We start from the raw sequence: 20,120 nt of genomic DNA on the forward strand, positions 1-20,120 counted from the left end.
AGTTTGATTTGGGATCTGCTTTTGGTTCTCCAGGTTCTCAGAGTACCTTCCCTAGGAAACCCATTCCCTAGGAAAGAACATCTGGCTTGTTGTTCGGATATGGTCTGGACATTCCATTGTCTAAATGCTAACAAGAACTTGCCTGCTGTCATATATTTTACAGCAGAAGATATCCAGAATGAAGCCAGTATACTCATCATGCTTTCAATGAGAACAACCTATGCTGACAGCCATCAGCGGTGTTGAGTTTACATTTTTAAAACAATACTGAGAGTTTCTCAAGATGATGTCAACTAGGTGAAGAAACACTTTTTTAATATATAAAATATTTGAGCAAATCTGATATGCTGTTGTGTAAAAGAGAAAACACCATGTGGAGGGAAATATGGTTGTCTTAAAAAATATGTGAAAACGGGTTGGTCCCTGTGTATGTGTGTAAAAGTGAGAGAAACAGAGAGAAAGACAGAGAGGGACTTAAAGGTTAGGACAAAGTAATAAAAAAAAATTTTAGGGAGGCATATGATGGCTCTCTATAAAGAAATATATACAGTAGTTCCTTGGTATCTGCAGGGAATTAGTTTCAGAAAGTCTCACAACACCAAACTGCTTAAATGCTTAAGCCCCTTAAATAAAATGGTCTAAAATGGCTTAGTATTTTCATCTAAACATGCAATCCTCTTGTATACTTTAGATCATCTCTAGGTTACTCATAATACCTAATACAATATAAATATGTATTACACTGAACTGTTTAAGAAATGATGAGCAGACATAAAAGTTCATACACATATGGTAGAGACACAATTTTTTTCAAAACTATTTTCAATACACAGTTGACTAAACCTACAGATGGGGAACACACATATATGAGAGGTTGGCTATACTTATGATTTATAAATATATATAATTATTATGACTTGGGTGCTTTTTGGGCTACTGAATCCTTCAAAAGTTAGAGGAGGTTTTGCTTTGGATTAGATCTAGTGTTCTAAATCTTAAAACCAGTGTTTCCTTGGGATCCAGTGCTTAACTGCAACAGTGAGAATAAAAATTAATCATTGTAGAACTTCATTCAGATCTGAGAAGTACATCCTTTATGTTTCTTTTAATTTTGAGTCAATTTTTTCCTAGGCTGATTATAGTGTGAAAATTTAGGTAAAAAGATCGCCATAATGATTTAGTAATAACTCTTCACAAGTGGGAGAATAATTACCAAAGATTATAATTTACTCCAATGCTATGAGTGTTCACAGCTTTGTATGCCTAACACCTTTTCCTGGAGTGTTTTCTAACTGGACCTGAGAAGAGAAGGCATCCCTTTTTCATGCTATGTGGGTTGAGCATGGAGGTGTGGGATCGAGGCCCTCTGTGCACAGAACCCTGCTCAGAGATAGAATAGGAGAGAACACAGAAACAAAGAGTAAAGCTCGCGGTGACCTAGGATCCTCTGGTTGCCATCATCTCTCAAGACACCTTTATTTATCCTTCCTGTGCCTTGATTATATGGGCCAAAAAAAATTCCTCTTTTGGTTTAAACAAATTAAAATAAAATAGGATTTGTGTCACTCACATTTAAAGAGTCATAATTAATAAGAATATGCCATCTGGCATAGACTTACTCATGGACTTTGGTGTAATCAAGCAGTTCAATCTTTTATTACTAAGACCAAAAGATTCCAGGGAGTTTGAGTCACTGCCATTACAATGAGGGGGGATGACTCGCTTTCTTTAAATAAGGGGAGATGAGTAAAATATGGACTAAAGAGCCTTTTGGGAATAGAAACAAATGGGTCATATACATGTCCATTGAGAAAGTCCTGGGAACCTAAGGACTTCTAAGATTAGCAAGGAAGGCACAGGCTCTACAGGAGTGATGGTTTTAAGAAAGTTTTAAAACCAAGAACAACCTCAAGAAGGAAGTAAGGGATGTCCAGGGACAAGTTGAATCTATTTCCAAAATGACTTCAACAATTTCCCCCTTCTAATGGACGTGTTGAAGCAGAGTGCCAAAAATTGAAAGGAGGAGTGAAAAAGTAGAAGAAACCCATACATTAGAATCTTTGCCCTATTTAAACTTTACAAAGTACAATGTGAAAGTTCAGATTTCAGGCATCAGACACGATGGTCACACTTCAGATCCTTGGCATAATACATCCTCTGCATGGTCATCAGTCCTTGCTCTTCTCCAACTCCAGGGTAATTTGAGTTTTAACACCAAGTCAATAACTGGGTTGGACGATGGTGACAAGAATGCGATAGAAGGCTGTATTCTGTCACTGGCTAAGAGTGTGAAATGGAACTTACCCTTAAGTTCATTCTGCTTATTCATAATTATTTCAACCTTAATTCCCTTACCACACTAAGTGATATGAGCTGTTTGTTCTGAATTCAGCTCAGGAGATGATTTGAATTTTAACTTTGTATTTGAGTTCTGTAAAATAAATAAATAAATAATGCTGGAAACTTAGGAAAGATTGAGGTCTTTATCTTAAATAGCTAGTTCATGTCTAGTGAAAGACACATTTTCTCTCATTATTTTGGTGTGAAGGGTGGCGTGAAGAGGACTGCTGGTGGGATAATTGCATAAGTTACTGCACAATTGCTTTAAAAAGGGCATATAGTGTTGGTGGGTAGAAAACTAACAGGTTTTGTTGTTTGTTTGATTATTAACTATGAAATATGGACAGCCAGATGTAATCAAAAGTGTGATTGCACAGCAGATCTGTGTCTTAAAGAAATACTTATTTTTCAGTGAAGTAGAAGTTTTCAACCTAGAGTATGCTGCTATATATAGAAATATGATAGGTAGCCTGAAGTCTGAAGATCACTTAACTATTTTTCCTATTTTGTTGGCTCCATGTAAAAGAAAATAGAGCAAATTTAGAAAAAAAAATACAGCTTAGGATTTATTGTATATTTTTGGTTCTCTTGTTAACTAGGTTAGATCTTCTACCCATCCCTTGATTTTCTTTGGGACTCAGCTTCTGTTATGTAAAATTAGATGTCCTCAATAGTCTACAGTCTCTAAAGTGCCTTTCAACATCACAGATCTATCCATAGCATATGAAGAGTGCTAGTAGTAACATGTGACTAGAGGGTATAAATGTTCCCATCACAGTTTTAATTTGTGTATGCAGACTTGGGAGGAAGGAACAAAAGAAAAATATATAAAATGTAATAAAATATAACATAATATTGTTAAGAAATTAATTTTAAAGATAAAATTATGATTTCTATGCAAATAAAAATTAAACACCTATAAAACACTTTATTAGTTAATAAAAGAGGGACCACTAACTGGTTCAAGGGTAATTCAAATAATACACTCATTCAGGCTATTAGTTGTACTGAAATGAACTCAGAAAGATGCAAAGTAATCACTGTACCCAGAAAATAAATGGTATTCCACTGGACTGAACTCATTTTCTTTTCTATGGACAGACATCATTTGCATTTCTGTCAATTTTGTCTGATATACAAAATTCTACAATATTTCAAAAGCAAAAAGATACCCTGAAAGTGAATCAGACAAGCCTTACAGTAATTCATCCCTCCCATTTCAGCCTTTCACAATTTTTCCTGACAATACTATGAGATATTATAATTCTCATTGTAAAACATAGTGCTGCATCGGCTGCATTAGTGTGAACTTCATTTTTTCTGGTATTATGAAAACAAAGGAAAACAATAAAATGATGTCCATTGATTCATGAGGAGATCTACTTTACCTTATTAATTATGTCATTTTTATTCATTTCAGATTTTTAAAAATGTATTCTTATTATTATTCGTGACAGTAGAATGTATTGTAACATATTATACATACACAGAGTATAACTTCCAATTTTTCTGGTTGTGTGTGATGTGGAATTACACTAATCATGTATTCATCTATGTTTATAGCAGCTCAATTCACAATAGCTAAAGTATGGAATCAGCATAGGTGCCTGCCCTTCAACAGATGAATGCACAAAGAAAATGTGGTATACACACACACACACACACACACACACAATCAATCAATCAATCAAATACTACTCAGACATAAAGAGAAATGAACTTATGGCATTTGCTGGTAAATGGATGGAACTGGACAGTGTCATGCTAAGTGAAATAGATCAATCCCAAAAACCAAAGGTCAAATGTTCTCTCTGATATTTGAATGCTAACTCACAATAAGGGTGAAGGGGGCAGGGAAGAATAGAAGTACTTTTCAGTACTTATTTCCAGCTTAGTTGAATAAAATCGACAAATACAGTATATATGTTTAAATACTGCTATTTGATGTTTTGAGTCTATAGACTGTTGATCCTTTGTGTCCAAAAGTTTTGCACTCATTGATTCAACTGACGATGGGTTGAAAATATTTAGGGGAAAATTTAGATCTATACTTAACATGTACAGATTTTTTTGTAATTGTTTCCAAAGAAAACACAGTATAAAAACTACTTACATAGCATTTACATTTAATTAGATATTTTCAGTACTCTAGAGATCATTTACAGAATACAGGAGGATAGTATAGGTTATATGTTAACACTGTGCCCTTGTATATGAGGAACTCCAGCATATGTGGATTTGGGCACCTATGGCAGGGCAGTGGGGTCCTGAAACACATTTCTATGGAGATCGAGGGACAATTATTTGAAAAGATCACATACTCAAGCTAATTAATATAACTAATCATCACCTCACAGTTTCCATTTTCAATTAGTCAGTTAATGGATTAATTTATTTATTGTGGCAATAAAACTTAGATAAGTGTCCTGGTAAATTTAAAATATATAGTGCAGTATTTTAACTTTACACACCATGCCCCATGTTAGATCTCTAGCACTTACTCATCTGTAACTGAAGGTTTGGACCCTTTGACCAGCACCTCCCCCATTCCACCTCTGTCCCAGCCTATTCTCTGCTTCTCTGAGTTTGATTACTTAGACTCTACATCAGTGAGATCCTCATAAAGCATTTGTCTTTGTGTCTGGCTTACCCTCCTCAGCAAGATTTCCTCCAGGTTTGTGCTTCTCTAAGGGAACTGCCTTGGCTGTGACATGAGGACAAATGGGCTTTATTATACAAAGGTGTGATATCTTGACTTAATCTTTCTTCATGTCTCAACCCATCACTTAATCAAATGCTACATTACTATCTCATATCATTGCCCAGGAAGAACAAGAGTCACACGTAAACTACTTAATTAATTTAAATAATGTTTTGCAAACATAGCCATTTTTTTTCTAAATGCTAAGAAATTGTCCATTAATGAAATGATCTTCTTGGTGGGCTGTGGATGTGACTACCTAAGTAGGTATTTGAAATAAATTACTTGAAGCCACAAATGCATGAATATTTAGGCAGATAAAAGTCAAGTTCTATGGTCTGGCTAATAGTCCTGCACCAACGTCAATCTCCTTGTTTAGATATTGTAGTATTTAAGGGATGTGTCCATATTGGGGGAAGCTGGGTAAGGGGTTCAGGGAAATCTATTGTTTTTGGAACTTCCTGTGAGTCTGTAATATAATTGTCTTTTAAAAGTTTATTAAGAGTTAACCAGATAATTTATTAGAAAGAGGTATTTAAGGTTGACAGGGAGCAGTCCTAGAGAATGAGTATAGATACACTAAAATCTGATGAAGTGAAAAACTCTAGTTAGTGATTTATGGAAGCTCTTAAACTACTAGAAGTGGTGAAAACCGTCAAAGGACTAGCTTTGTCCCAAGTTCATCTTTTCTGCAATGTTCACAACCTATTTCAAAATGTATAGATCCCTCTTCATTCTCCACTTTGCTTTCTGATGGGATTAGCAAAATGTTCTCCATTGCCAAATGACTAAAGCCCCATTTCCCACATTAACTGCTTGGAACATTGATCTTAAGAAACATTAATAAAACGGAGATCCTCTGCCTAATAGAAGAAAAGGAGGGCCAAATCTCCATCATGTAGGCTTAGGGACTGAATTCTTTAACAAGACTAGCACAAGAAATAAAATCAAGAATCAATAAATGGGATGGACTCAAATAAAAAAGCTTCTTTTCAGCAAAGGAAATAATCAGTAACATAAAGCAAGAGCTGACAGAATGGGAGAACATCTTTACCACATGCACTTCAGATGCAGCATTAATCTCTAGGATATATAAAGAGGTCAAAAACCTTAACAACAACAACAAAAAACAAATGACCCAATCAATAAATAGGCAAAGGTACTGAACAGACACTTCACAGAAGAAAATATGCAATCGATCAACATACATATAAAAAAGTTCAACATCTCTAGCAATTAGAAAGATGCACATTAAAACTACATTGGTATTTCATCTCACTCCAGTCAGAATAGCAATTATCAAGAATACAAACAATAATAAATATTGGCAAGGATGTGGGGGAAAAGATTCTCTCATACATTGCTGGTGGGGCTGCAAATTGGTAGAACCACTATGGAAAATGGTATGGAGATTCCTCAGAAAACTTGGAATGGAATCAACATTTGACTCAATTATCCCATTCCTTGGTTTATACCCAAAGGAATTAAAATCAGCATTCTACTAAGATGCAGCCACATCAATGCTTAAAGCAGCTCAACTCACAATCACTAAACTATGGAACCAAACTAGATGCCCTTCAATGATAAATTGATAAAAGAAAATGTGGTATATATACACAATAGAATATTACTCAGCCTTAAAGAAAAATAAAATTATGGCATTTGCCAGTAAATGAATGGAGCTGGGGGAAAAACGCTAATCAAAATAAGCCAATTCCAAAGACTCAAGGGCTGAATGTTTTCTTTGATATGTGGATGCTAATTCACAATATGGGAGAGGCAGCATTAGGGAAAAAAAAGTTACTTTGGATTAGACAGAGGGGAATGAAGGGAAAGGAGGGTGTATGGGAGTGGGAAGGACAGTGGAATGAATCAGACATTATATTACCCTATGTGAATATATGAGTACATAACTGGTGTAATTCTACATTATGTACAACAAGAAAAATGAGAAGTCACACTCCAGTTATGTATGATATGTCAAAATGCATTCTACAGTCATGTATAACTAATTAGAACCTATAAAAAAGAGAAACATTAATAGATCAGATACAATGTTTATTTTTATAAAGTAACTTGATGGACCAAATTAATAGCTTTGTTTTCTTCTCATCTTAAGAATTTTTTAGTATACTCAAGTGTATTGTGATTTTAGAAGAGAATACTATAGTTTTCCTCTGCTGTGAGAAAGTGGAGTTGAAAGGGAACCACCACCAGTTACCAAGATACCTTAAGTCATTTAATATTGTAAATTTTAGTCAAAATCCAAAATGAAAATAATGAGCTACTACCCTCATTTCAGGGAATTTCTGCAAAGGAAAAATATTTAAATCTGTCTCTTCTATACACTTTTGGTACATTACCAGCAAAATAACTGTAGTCCTGTAATTGAAAGGAAAGCTGTTAGAACAATAATAATCATGAAGACAAGTGAATATGTCTCATTTTGAGCTATTAACAGCTTACTCTTCCTGCTGGCCAAACAATCATAGAGGGTAATGCCCTTGATCATAAAATTAATTCCAGGGTCTTCTTTTCTGTGTCCTGTGGATATTGAAGGTGAAGAGGTGTTATTGGCTGTTCATATTCTCCAGCTTAAAACCCGAGTTTGAAAACTCTTTTTGCTTTCAAGAATTGCAAGGGGATTTCTCCTCGTCTGTTACTACACTAGCAAGTATAGGAAAAACAGTCAAAATACAGTTAGCAATTCCTTGGCAGCTGCAAACTTCATTCTGGGAGAAAGATGTGGAAATGTCCCCTTAATGGATTTTCCACACCTGGCCATGACATCAAGCCTACCTTTATTTGAAGTCATGAGATGAAATTCTGCTGGGCATCATTTTCCAATTATTGACAGGGAAGGAACGTGGTGGTTATGGATTCTAGAATGATCCTACCTTTTGCTTCCTACTTCCTGCCTTTTGTCCAGTAGATCATTACTTTGGGAGATTCTCATCCCCTTCATTTTAGTCCTAATTTCTGAGGAGTGTAAGTACTAAAGACTGTCATAATAAAACCTTACCTCATCTGCATCAAGCATGTGATCCTTGGCATTTGTTAGCTTTATTTTGTGACTCAGGAGATGAACTATCTGCAGACAGACAGACTTAGTCTCACTTTCTGACTGTAAGCTTTTATGAATAATTTTATTTAACAAATTACTTAAAACATCTCTTTATTTTCATCTAAAAATTAACATAGTAGTTAATTCACAGCATGACTATGAAGAATAAAAATGAGAATAAATGTCTTTATGAATGTGATTTCTTTGAATATGTTATTATTGTCATATTTTATCAACTAGTATTCTCATATTAGTCTCCTTTTAGCAAGCAGGAGGGGCATAACCTTCTTTGCTTAGCATCATTGATATTATAATTGGACATTACTATTTCAAGCATCAATCCACCAACTGTTGCTTTCTCAATAATGTATAAAAAATAAATTTTGTTTTCCAAAGTTTACTTGTGATTAAATTAATTAGATTTTTTCCTAAAATCTTCACTGACTTTTATGATGGATAAGAGTGATACAGGTAAAAAAAAACACACACACACACAAAACTTCCTCAAAAAAAGGCTTTTACCTGCTGATATACTACTTTGTATAAATAAACTCCTAATAATCACAGCAAGGTGTGATTACAAACTATGAAAAATGTTAAAACACTAGCATTGAAACAGATTGCAAACTGGCTCCTGTTAACCCACCAGCATGAGTAAAAGATGCTGTTTCCAATGTTACAAAGTATCAGCGATTGCTCTACCATGATTTTGTTGGGAATGTCAAACACTGCATTGCATATTAATGATATTGAAACTCAAAATGAATGTGTTCCTCTCCTACTAAATATTAATTAATATGAAAATATTACTTAAGTATTCAAAAAGGACTTATCAATTGGTTAGAGTAGAAACTGAAATTAAACATGAAGGAAATTATCTGTTACTTGGAGAGTGCATTAGTCAGTGCTCTCCTAAAAATCAGAAGCTGAAGAATATGTGTGTGTGTGTGTGTGTGTGTGTGTGTGTGTAAACAAACTTAATTTTATTTTAAGGAATTGGATCACACTTGCATTTGTGGAACATGGCAAGTCTGGAATGGGCAAAGTTGGCCAACTGGCTGGAAATTCGGGTGAAAACTGATGTGCAGGCTTGAATTCAAATCCATGAGGCAGCAGGCTAGAGACCTGACAGGGTTTCTCTGTTACAGTCTTGTGAATTTCTTCTTCCTCAGGAAACTTCAATTATATTCTTATAACCTTCATCTGATTGCATGAAGCTATCCCTACAAGGAAGGTAAATTGTTATTCTCAAAATTTAATGATTTAAATGTGAGTTGTATCTAAAAATTACTTTTATAGCCTCATCAACCTGGTATTCGATGAACAAATGGGTTATGTACCAACACATTAAAATTAGCCATTGGAGAGTGTTACTAAGAAATTAAACAGTGTTACAATTAATTCTTCCATCAGAAAAATAAAATTATTTGACATTCAAGTATTTACTTTTAAGTTATTTATTATACATTCATTTTGTTTTCATTATATTAATAATATGGAACTTGTAACTATCTCAGTATCTTTGAGTCATACTTGATTGGCCTATATTAGTCACAGCTCTAAAAATATCAGTAGTGTTTGAAGAATTAAAAAATATAAGAAGCTCCTGACACAATGTTTTAAATGAGAAAACACCATCTGTGAATGACATTGTTTTTATTTATAAGAAAGAATGTTGGAAAGTATTCACAAACCAGGGCTATTCAATGGAAGCTAGGTCACTGTACCTTCCATTCCTCACCAGAATGGCAAGCTTCTGTCTACATTTATTTACCTAACAGTGCAAAGTGGTTTCCTGCAATACTCACATGTTTTTCATAATAGTTTCAAGAACTTTTGACTTTAAAACATGAAACAATGAATCTTTGTAGTAGCAAATCACGTTTTGTTAAGATACATTTCTTCACTTAAAGTTTTAAACTATGTTTGCCATAGGATATGAGTTTTTATCCACTGCTCTAAGACCTTTTAACTCTGATGTGACCATAATGACTCTAAACCATAATTAATTCAAGTAATGTGAAAGTCCTAGAGAGTTACTGAAATAGAAACCTACCTAAAAGCAGTCCTAGTTAAAAAACAAAACAAAAAATCCTCAGGTAAAATGGATCAGAGAGTCTAATGATTAATTTTGGAACAGAATGCAAAAATCTCCATTTTCTGTCTTAATAAAATAATAATATCGGTTGCTATTTAATAAGCATTTCATATGAGCCAGGCACTGTGCTAAGCAGTAAAGATGCTACAGAAGTCATCCTGTTTAACTCATAGTAGTTCCAAAATAATATCTATTTCTTTTTGCAGACATGCTACAAAAACATACACTCTGTTGCATCATGGATTTTTTTTTTTTTGAGTCTCCACACTTGTATTTGACCCTTATTTTTCAATTCTGTCAAAAATAAATTTTAATTAGTTTGTTGACTGATTCTCTCAACCCAGAAAAATCAATATCTGATATCCATTTCATCTTCATGCCATCAACCTGTACTTCAGCTATATCAAAACATTCTAAATTTCTTAAAAGATAAAAACAGAAAACTTCTTATCCTGATCCTTTCACTTCTCACAAATCCTTAGATCTTCCCTTCTCTGTGATTCAACTGAGCTCAAGATTTGAACTTGGAAATAAACCTCAAATAATGCTTTCTCCATAGAGCTTTTCTTAGCTCTTGGCTGTTGAAATTCTGCCAGTTCAGATTTATCCATTAATGTCACACTTTTCTGAATGTCCATCCTGAAAATAGCTTCTTTTCAAATTCTAGTTCACATGCTATCAGAAGATAGATATTAGCATTCAAAGTCATAAAAAGACAAGATCTGGCTGCTACCAATCAAACCAAACTCACAGAGGAGAACACACAGACATAGCACTAAAAGTTGAGAAGGTACAGGTCAAAAAGCCTTCCTTGGAAAGTACAAATTTCCTGGATAAAGGGAGATCAAGGAAAAGGGATATAGAATAACACAGAAGTTAGACAGAAGCGAAAGAAAGTAACAGGGCCAATACATAATCAAGATTTCTACTAGAAATTTTACATGTAAAACTTTTCATGTTATAAATGCTCCTGGGAAATATATACCATTACCATTCATATTTTCCAGATGAATAATCAGGAAAACAATATTTACTCACTTATAGAAGTTCACCTCCTATAACTGATAAAATTAAGATTTGGGTTCAGGTTTATTTTACTCCAAGCTCCATCATTTTCTTCCATTCCTTCATTCATTTAATCTCTTCACTCCAGTTGCTCTTGTGAGTATACATTCTTAGAATAGATGATGTTAATTTTGAACAGATGATTTGATGTAAAGGTGCATGAATGAATGAATGAATGAATGAGGTCTGTGAGGTTTCCGCAGCCAAGGTTATTAGTAGCAAATCCATTATCTGATTCTCCCTCACTCTAATTCTTTTAAGAGCCTAAAATATATTTCTGGATGACAAGAATTGTATGAATTGCATGAATTGTATGACCTCAGGCTGAATTTGGATTGTGCTTCTTTGATATAATACCAAGTTCTTAAGTGGAGCAGCTAGCACAGAAGAAAGATTTTTTTTTTCAGCATACTTCCTAGTAGTACTCTTTGTTTTAACTCACAAGGGATGGAAAGAAGCTTATCATTGTTTTAAGCTTTCTAAAGAAAAAAAAATTCCTTGGGGCTCTAATTTTGGATAGAGACCAAGAGGGGGGTGGGGGAAGAAGGAAATAAAGAGAGCTAATTAAGATTATAACTATAGGAATGATTTCAATATCTGGGACACCTGGTTTGAATAGTCTCCAAAAAGTCTGAACTTGACAGTTAAATGGTATCCTTTGGGGGAAGCAGAAGCAAAGAATTTTCATGCCAAAGGAAACTGACTAAATGCAAACAAAGCACACTAAAATAAGTAAGTAGACGCAAGAATCTGATTTCTATGGTAAGGAAATTATTTGAAAATAAACTGGCATCTTTCTATTCCTTTGGGAAAGAGATGGTATTAGAAAGAGATGGTACAAAATTATGGAACACAAAACATTCTAAGAAAGGGAAGGGAGAGAGAGGAGAGACAGAGAAGGGAAAGAGTGGGAAAGGAGAAGGAAAGGTAGATGAAGAATGTAAAAGAAAGAGAATTTTTGAGGCAAGAAATTGCATTCTAATGGTAGCATGGGTTACCGGTGCTTAAAGATGGCTCTAAAAACCATCTTTAGGGTTCACCCCAATGACTTTACTGTAATTTAATTAACTCTGTGAAGACCCTATCTGTGAATGAGGTGGTATTCTGTGGCACCGGGAGATAGCTCCTGAACATTTCCTGGATATTGCTAGGCAACTCCTGAGTTGGCTGATCTAGAATCTCCTTGTAATAAAGTTAAGAAAAAAATAAGAGTTGTGAGATCCTACAAATGCAACGTACTGACCCATAGACCTATGGTCACACATTGGCTGGGAATTAGGTTACTGACCTCTCCCAGAGGAAGAGGAGAGTCATGGAAGACCAGCGCATCATCAGAGTGAGGAAGGTTCCAGACCCACAGCCCAGACACTGGAAACCATGAATCCACAGTTCCACACTCACAGCCTTCTTCTCTGGACAGCTGAGGAGACAGGATGTTTGCAAATGGACACAAGATAACTGGCCTGTTCTCTTGTGTCCAGTAGAAAGTTGGTAGACACTGGGGAAAGGGAATCACCAAGGTACTCAACTTCTGGGATAAGAGGAGACCTCTGACAGATGGGGTATGCACTAGGCCTGCCAAAATAGAGTACAACAAATGGGGTGACTTAGGCAGAAATGTATTTTCTCACCACTCCAGAGGCTCAAAGTCTGAGATCAAATGGTAGACAGGGTTGTTTTCTTCTGAGGGCTGTAAGGGAATGATCTGTTCCAGGCCTCTTCCCTTGGCTTATTGAAGTCCATCTTCTCCTTATTTATTCACCTAATATTCCCTCAGTGTGAGTCTTTCTCTGTGTCCCAATTTCCCCTTTTTTTAATGATGGGAGCCTTATTGGATTAGGGTTCACCACAATGACTTCACCGTAACCTAATTAACTCTTGAGAAAACCCTATCTGTGAATGAGGTGGTATTCTGTGGCACTGGGAAATAGCACCTGAATATATGAGTTTTATGGATGATATAATTCAACTTGTAACAGGAGACAAGCAGCAACCAAAAGTAAGAACAAAGACATGGTGGATTTTGATTAGATACTGCTTCCTGACTTTGGTTTTCCTATGATTTAATGATATTTGGAGTGAATTTTTTCCTAAATCACTTTATAAACCTTTAAATCTGAACATGGTATCTAAAGAACACATGCTGATATTCACAGAGCCCTTTGGGTTTTCACTAATCAGTGATCTAATTAAAATGAAATTGATTTTCTCCTGTAAAGACATGGCTGAATATGTTTTATTCATTTATTTAAGAGACACGGATCATTCATTCTTCATTTATAGGAGGAAGGTGGCTATTTTCATGGCCAATAACCCAGCGATCAAAATGCAGCACCGCAGAGGTATTGCTACCCCCATTCTGTGCCATCTCAGGACGGCAAGACACTGGATCTTTAATGGCTGTTTCCTGAGGAGCCAGAAAGAGAAATCTCTTAGATCCCAAAGTGATAATTTCATGTGTTTAATTGCCAACAAGAAATAATAGAGTTGATACTAAAAATACTGAACTCATTTTTTTAACAGACATTAATTACTAAATGTGCTCTGAGAGCCAGAAACTGAGGAAGAAACCTTATCCTCATCTTCATGGTCCTTTTGGTGTGGTAGCTGAAGATGAGTTATTGTATGAAGCTGGGGTTCTTGAAAGCTTTCCAGAGTTACAACCAGTTAAGAGCTGTGGAAGCCAGATGTATACAATGACAAACAAAATTTCAAAGGAGCCATCTTTGCAAGTCACATTGGAATGCTCTGACTTTGGGGCACATTCCATTACAAAGGTATTATAATGGTGGGATTTAAAATTTTGAAATGGTGCCAAAAAACTTTTTAATGATTTCTAATCTAAAATCACATAAAATACCAATAAATCAATTAAAATTTAAAACATTTAAAACATTTAAACATAAATTTAAAACATTTTAGGAGAAATGAATAAAAAGAAGGAAATGAAGCAGGATGTGGTGGTGTCCCAGGATCAGGAAGAGAGCATGTGTCTTCAAAGGGGTGAAGGAGAGGCTCTTACCCATATTTTTAGCATGTTCTCTTTCTCCTTTCTTACCACTTCTTCCTAAGCATGTCCTCTCATCTAGATGGATACAGACCTGGATCTTGCCTGACACATCTTTGAGTATTCCTGGTTCTGAACAGAGTAACTTAGAAATCTACTTACTACATACAGCCAACCTTTACTCAGCTTCCCAAAGAAATAATAAACAAATGAACTGTATTTAATATTTACAGAACCTTCCCACATGCTTTGTTCCTTTAAAAACCTCTACATATTCAAGTTCATTTTTTATTGCATCATAATGTATCTGCAAAGTGCCTACTGTATACCAGGGATGTTTTTTGTGCCAGTCATGGATTTGGCATACCATTTATTTGACTTCTAACTCAAAAGGCCTTTTTATTCTGCCTCGCAAACCAGCTGTCATAGTCTGCCAAAATTGCTACTCTTCCCTCTGGTATTTATGATAAAAAGTGTTATAACTAGGCATCATGAGGCCATCTGTACAATGTTGGATAGTGACACATTGTCTTCATCCAAACTTTTAAGAGGCTGAATTTTGCAGGACAGGTATTAATGCCACCAAATTCATCTTCCACATTAACAATATCGCCCATAATTGCTATTATATCTGCATACTTGCATGAAAGAGGAAGTGGTACATTGTTTTGGACAACTGCCCATGACAACAAAATTATAATACTGCCATCATAAAATAAATTACCTTTCCTCTGTTTTAAATTTCTTACTTGATTTGCTTGGACAGACAAGTCCTGTGCAGAAGTGGATATGGTGGTCAGGCTGGTAGATTTATTTCACAGAACTGTGATGATCTCTTGGGTTTCAGGCTCGATGCTAACACTTTAATTCAATGGACTGATTTCCAACCATGGTGGTACATCAGAATCACAGGTAGAACAAGCTTAGGAGGAACTGAATCATTTGACTTAAAAACATTACTTATTTCTTGCTTTAACTGCATATACTAAAGTGACCCACTGTTAATTTTGCAATATTTCCTTGAAAGAACACTACTGATTCAAGACTTTGTCTAGCATATTACTCCAACTCAAATTGTTCTAGCTTGTGAAGCATTTAAAGTCAGAGGATCTAACTTCAAGGCACTACATAGTCTGGGCAGATCATAAATTTAAGTGAGATTGACCTGTGATTTGCTTCATGCATGATGCTTTATATTTTATTTCATCAGCACAAATACATGATACTTTTCCATTAAACATGAAAGATTATGCTTTTAATGCATAAAACATAGTTTATTTTTCCTTCTGTATATTTTTCCTACAAGCTTTCTTTAAACCCAAAGGTTCTTAATCCACTTCTAAGTCTTGCATTAGTGATAGAGATATTAACAAACACAACAAAGTAACTTCAGGAAGGGCCACCAATGGGGATTGAATTCTGGCTTGTGAGCTGGAGGAAAGAGGTCTAGGGCTGCTGAGAATTAGGAAGTAAATATTCCAAGTGAACAGAGCAACTTGTTCCCATTTCAAAAAGAGAGCCTTCTTTCACCAGATGTTCAGATTTTTTTCTTTAAGAAATCAGAATTCCATATTTTTTGTGAATTCTTTTGATTTTTAAATGCTGACAACTAATTTGGAGTCTAATATAAAACTCATGGGACCTACCTATGAAATGAACAAGACTTAGTGGGCTGGATTTGCTAGAGGACCTGAGAGCTTGTGGTCTATTATTGCACACCCCCCACATCAAAGAGAAGAGGGTTGGATATGTACAGGGAAGAAGAGGGCACCATGTTCACCTGGGAAGGTGGCCAGAATGTTGCACCATGGTAGATATGTTTGCAGACTTTGTTATTTGACTAATGCTGGGCTTGCTCCCATGAAACAAAAAAAGTTTCCTTTTCCTAGTTATGGTAGGATAGCTATTCTAAAAAGTTCTTTAGAAAATGGGGATTTGAGAAAAGAGTGGTCTTCACAATATTGCATGGGCTAGGACTTTTACTTCAGTAACCCGGAGTCCACGGGAAGAAATTTAGACTTTTCCAAAGTCACTGTGGGCTGTGTGCAGGGAATTTGCCATTCCTTTGACTTATTCAAATCCTGTGTAGTGATGCTTCTTTAAAAATTTCCAATCAAATATAAAGAAACATTGATGAGTTCAGCATCTATCACATAATTTTATAGTATTTTTATTTGAATGGATTTGAAATTAAATGACTTCAGCCCTGACCCTTATCTCTGCATATTTGACCTTTGATTTATCACATCAGTGCATTTGTTTTGAATTGTGAAGAAACCTAGAGTTATATTAAAAAAAGCATTTTAAATCTATCAGATAATTTTTTACTTTGTTTTGCATTTTGATTTGGAATTAGAGGGACTCAAAGACAAATAACAAAAAGAACAGCCAAACATACAGCAAGACAATCACTAAAACTGAAGGTGGATCCTTGGAGAAAGATGAAATGTATCCTGGGAGACCTGGGGATCCCATATAGGTCCCTGATAGTGCAGAGAGATCATCTGAGCACATGTTTAGATATCTTGGGCTGGGTGCCTTGGATAGACACAGAGACCGATGCAACTTAATGAATCTTAAACCCAGGGGCCCTTCTCTTGCTAGTTCCAAAGTGCTATTGGCACTCTTCCAGGGATCCTGGGAGGAACTTGTCATTCCAGCAGCTATACTACTATAGCCTGAGAAATGCTGGTGGTAGTCTTAGGGTTGCTGTGGAACCAGACACTGCCTGCACTACTATTAAACACCTCCAGCCCCCAGTGTCAAACTGAATTTTAGGAAGCTTTGATCTAGAAATATTGTACAAGACACCGTTCTTCTATCTGCCAGGAGGCCTTGTCAACCTAAATGACACAGAGAGATTCTACAATGTATAATGAATGCTATTTATTTTGTAATAGCAGAGAAGTAAACTATGTGCATATTCAAAGAAGTTGAGGCCAGGAGAAGTTCCTAAAGGCAAAAATGGGAAAATTTACATAAGTTACTTGAATGCAAAGTTTATTTGTTTTGGAGACTCGAGAAGGCAGGAGTTGATGTCAGCTCCTAGGTGGAGGTGCTATTGCTGGGCAGTTGCTCTCTCCAAAGCACCCTGGCTGAATTGTTGCAGTCTTAAAAAGTGTTGAGCATAAATTTGGTTACAGAAATCTGTGCATATATGCATGTGGGAGGCATGCCAAGGACAAGGTGCTTCTAGAAGGAGAAAGAATCTTTCATGGGGAGTGTAGAAAGTCTCTGAAATGGTATTTATCTCAGACAGGCAAGCATGAACCAGCTTCTGGTTCTAATTTTGCTGGGTTGGACAAGGATGATTTTCATAGACCCTACAATCCATGGTTACAGGCATTTACTGCAGATTCTCACACAAACAGCCTCATGGTTTCAGGATTGGGTGGAAAGGTAAATGAGTGACACATGGCTGAGATGTCTATTATGTTAGGCTTGAAGCACTGACTGAGAAGAAATGACAGATGATGTTACAGATGTGACATTCCAGATAACAAATGGAATGTTGAAAGCTTTTCTGTGTCATCAAAAATAATTTAAATAATTTTTGATATAGAATTTCCATAGGAAAAATTAAGTTATATTTCTACCCTTTCTCCAGAAGACAATACTGACAAAATCATGGTCATGTACAATGGCTATCAAAGACTATGCAGCTGTGAGATTTAGGGAAAACATTGTAGATGATGATAAGGATGATGGTATTGTTGTGACTTGTATTTATATGATTCTTGTATAACTGCTGTTATATAACAATATTATTTTTATATAACTAATGTAATAAGCACAATGTTATATGCTTTTCTTAATGAGGACACCCAGAATTATACTCTCCAAGACCTGAAAACTCTGGTCCACCTCTTCTAATAAGCTGGGATAGAATCATGTACCACAAGTAGGAAGAAAAAACAAATTAGAAGTAGGCATGACCATGGAAATGCTCAAAGGCATTCCAAATTTTAAAACGAAGTTTAGAGATATGGGAGGTGGGCAGGGTGGGGGGGATGGTCCCAGTAGAATTCACAATTAAAGTGTCTTATAGGAAAGCTTGAATTTAAGTTTCTTTTTAAACAATATTGATGTGATTGAATCATGACGGGAGTAGAAGAAAATCCTAACAGCCCTGTTCCTCTTTGCTGCCACTGTCACTTTTCCAATCAATCTCAGTTGTGTCTGGTACAACTTTTCCTCATACGGGTTGATTATGGTCTCTTCTTGTTTTTATCTTGATTTTACTTCTCAAAGCACTAAATGTTTTCTTGTTCAGAAAACACTCATCCACTCATCATCATCTCTCAATTCCTTTGACTTAATTGTATATGGCTCCGGTGGACTGAACATAGTAAACACTGATAATTACTTACTTACATGGTAATTACATTAATAATTGCTAATAACTACAGTCTCCACCCTAGGAAGAAAGAATTCTCCCACCAAAATAGGAGGAGTTGTATAAGTCAGGGTCAGAGAAAATAAGAGGGGCTTTCCTGGCCAGGATAAAGTAGGCATTAATTAAACACAAGTCATAGCATTTGTTATACAAATGTCCTTCATTGACTCAGAACCGTAAAACCAAAAGGAGTTCACTCATAAAGTAAGATGAAGGGATTTCGTTAACTGCAGTTATGGAGAAGATTACTGAGTTACATGTATTCAAATGGGGGATTCCAAATATGGAAAAGATGACACTGTAAGGTCCCACACCCATCACCAAGAGTATATAAATATTCCAGTTCAGGAGTGATATTCACATTCAGAATCTTCTCGGTTACACTCAGCTGAACTCACACCCACACTCAACATGCCCTACAACTGCTGCTCTGGAAACTTCTCCTCCCGCTCCTTTGGGGGCTACCTGCCCTACTCAGGCTTCTCCTGTGGCTCCTCCTACAACAGAAACCTGATCTACAGCCAGAACCTCTGCTCTCCCAGCACCTGCCAGCTGGGCTCCTCTCACTACAGGGGCTGTCAGAAGACCTTCCACAGGCCCACCAGATGTCAGACGTCCAGTGTGGTGTCCAGGCCCTGCCAGCCTTCCTGCTACCGCCCAAGCACCTCCACATTCTGCAGTCCCTGCAAGACAACTTATGCTAGATCTGTGAGATCTGTGTCTAGTAGCTGTTGCTCTCAGGGCTATGGCTCAAGATGCTGTGGATCTAGTGGCTTTAGACACCTGAATTACAGAGTTGGTGGCTTCTCTTCCCTGGGCTATGGATCCGGGCTGTGCCGTCCATCCTATTTGGCTTCCAGGCCCTGCCAGCCTTCCTGCTACCGCCCAAGGACCTCCACATTCTGCAGTCCCTGCAAGACAATTTATGCTAGATCTGTGAGATCTGTGTCTAGTAGCTGTTGCTCTCAGGGCTATGGCTCAAGATGCTGTGGATCTAGTGGCTTTAGACACCTGAATTACAGAGTTGGTGGCTTCTCTTCTCTGGGCTATGGATCCGGGCTGTGCCGTCCATCCTATTTGGCTTCCAGGCCCTGCCAGCCTTCCTGCTACAGACCAACCTGTACATCTGGATGTGGGTTCTACTGATCATCTTAAAACGTTTCTAATTTTTTGACAAATGTCATCAGTGCGTCCTCTTCCAATCTTTATCACCTTCATTATGTACAAGAGAATTGCCTTCTTGTTCTCAGATTGCTGATTTCTCACCTTGTCTGGGACTCGCAAACAGCTGATAGACTCCTTCTGAAAAACTCTGTAATTAGTATAGTAACTCAAAATAAAGTCTAAAGCCTGCATTAGAGATGGGATTTATAGTATTGGATTTCTTTCAAAATTTTATGAAAATTCAAGCTTTAATAAATGCATTGATTCTAATATTGAGCTATGTTT

General features: G+C 36.3%; 1 protein-coding gene across 1 annotated transcript; it reads left to right on the forward strand.

Moving 5' to 3' along the window:
* The first annotated feature begins 19,031 nt into the window (after positions 1-19,031).
* LOC113176312 (keratin-associated protein 13-1-like) lies at positions 19,032-19,817 on the forward strand. Its single transcript, XM_026380777.2, has 2 exons — positions 19,032-19,443; positions 19,657-19,817. The coding sequence occupies exons 1-2, from the start codon at positions 19,083-19,085 to the stop codon at positions 19,815-19,817; spliced, it is 522 nt and encodes a 173-aa protein (XP_026236562.2). The 5' UTR covers positions 19,032-19,082.
* Positions 19,818-20,120: the final 303 nt, after the last annotated feature.

This window comes from Urocitellus parryii, chromosome 2 (assembly GCF_045843805.1).
Source record: "Urocitellus parryii isolate mUroPar1 chromosome 2, mUroPar1.hap1, whole genome shotgun sequence".
NCBI classification, from domain to species: domain Eukaryota; kingdom Metazoa; phylum Chordata; class Mammalia; order Rodentia; family Sciuridae; genus Urocitellus; species Urocitellus parryii.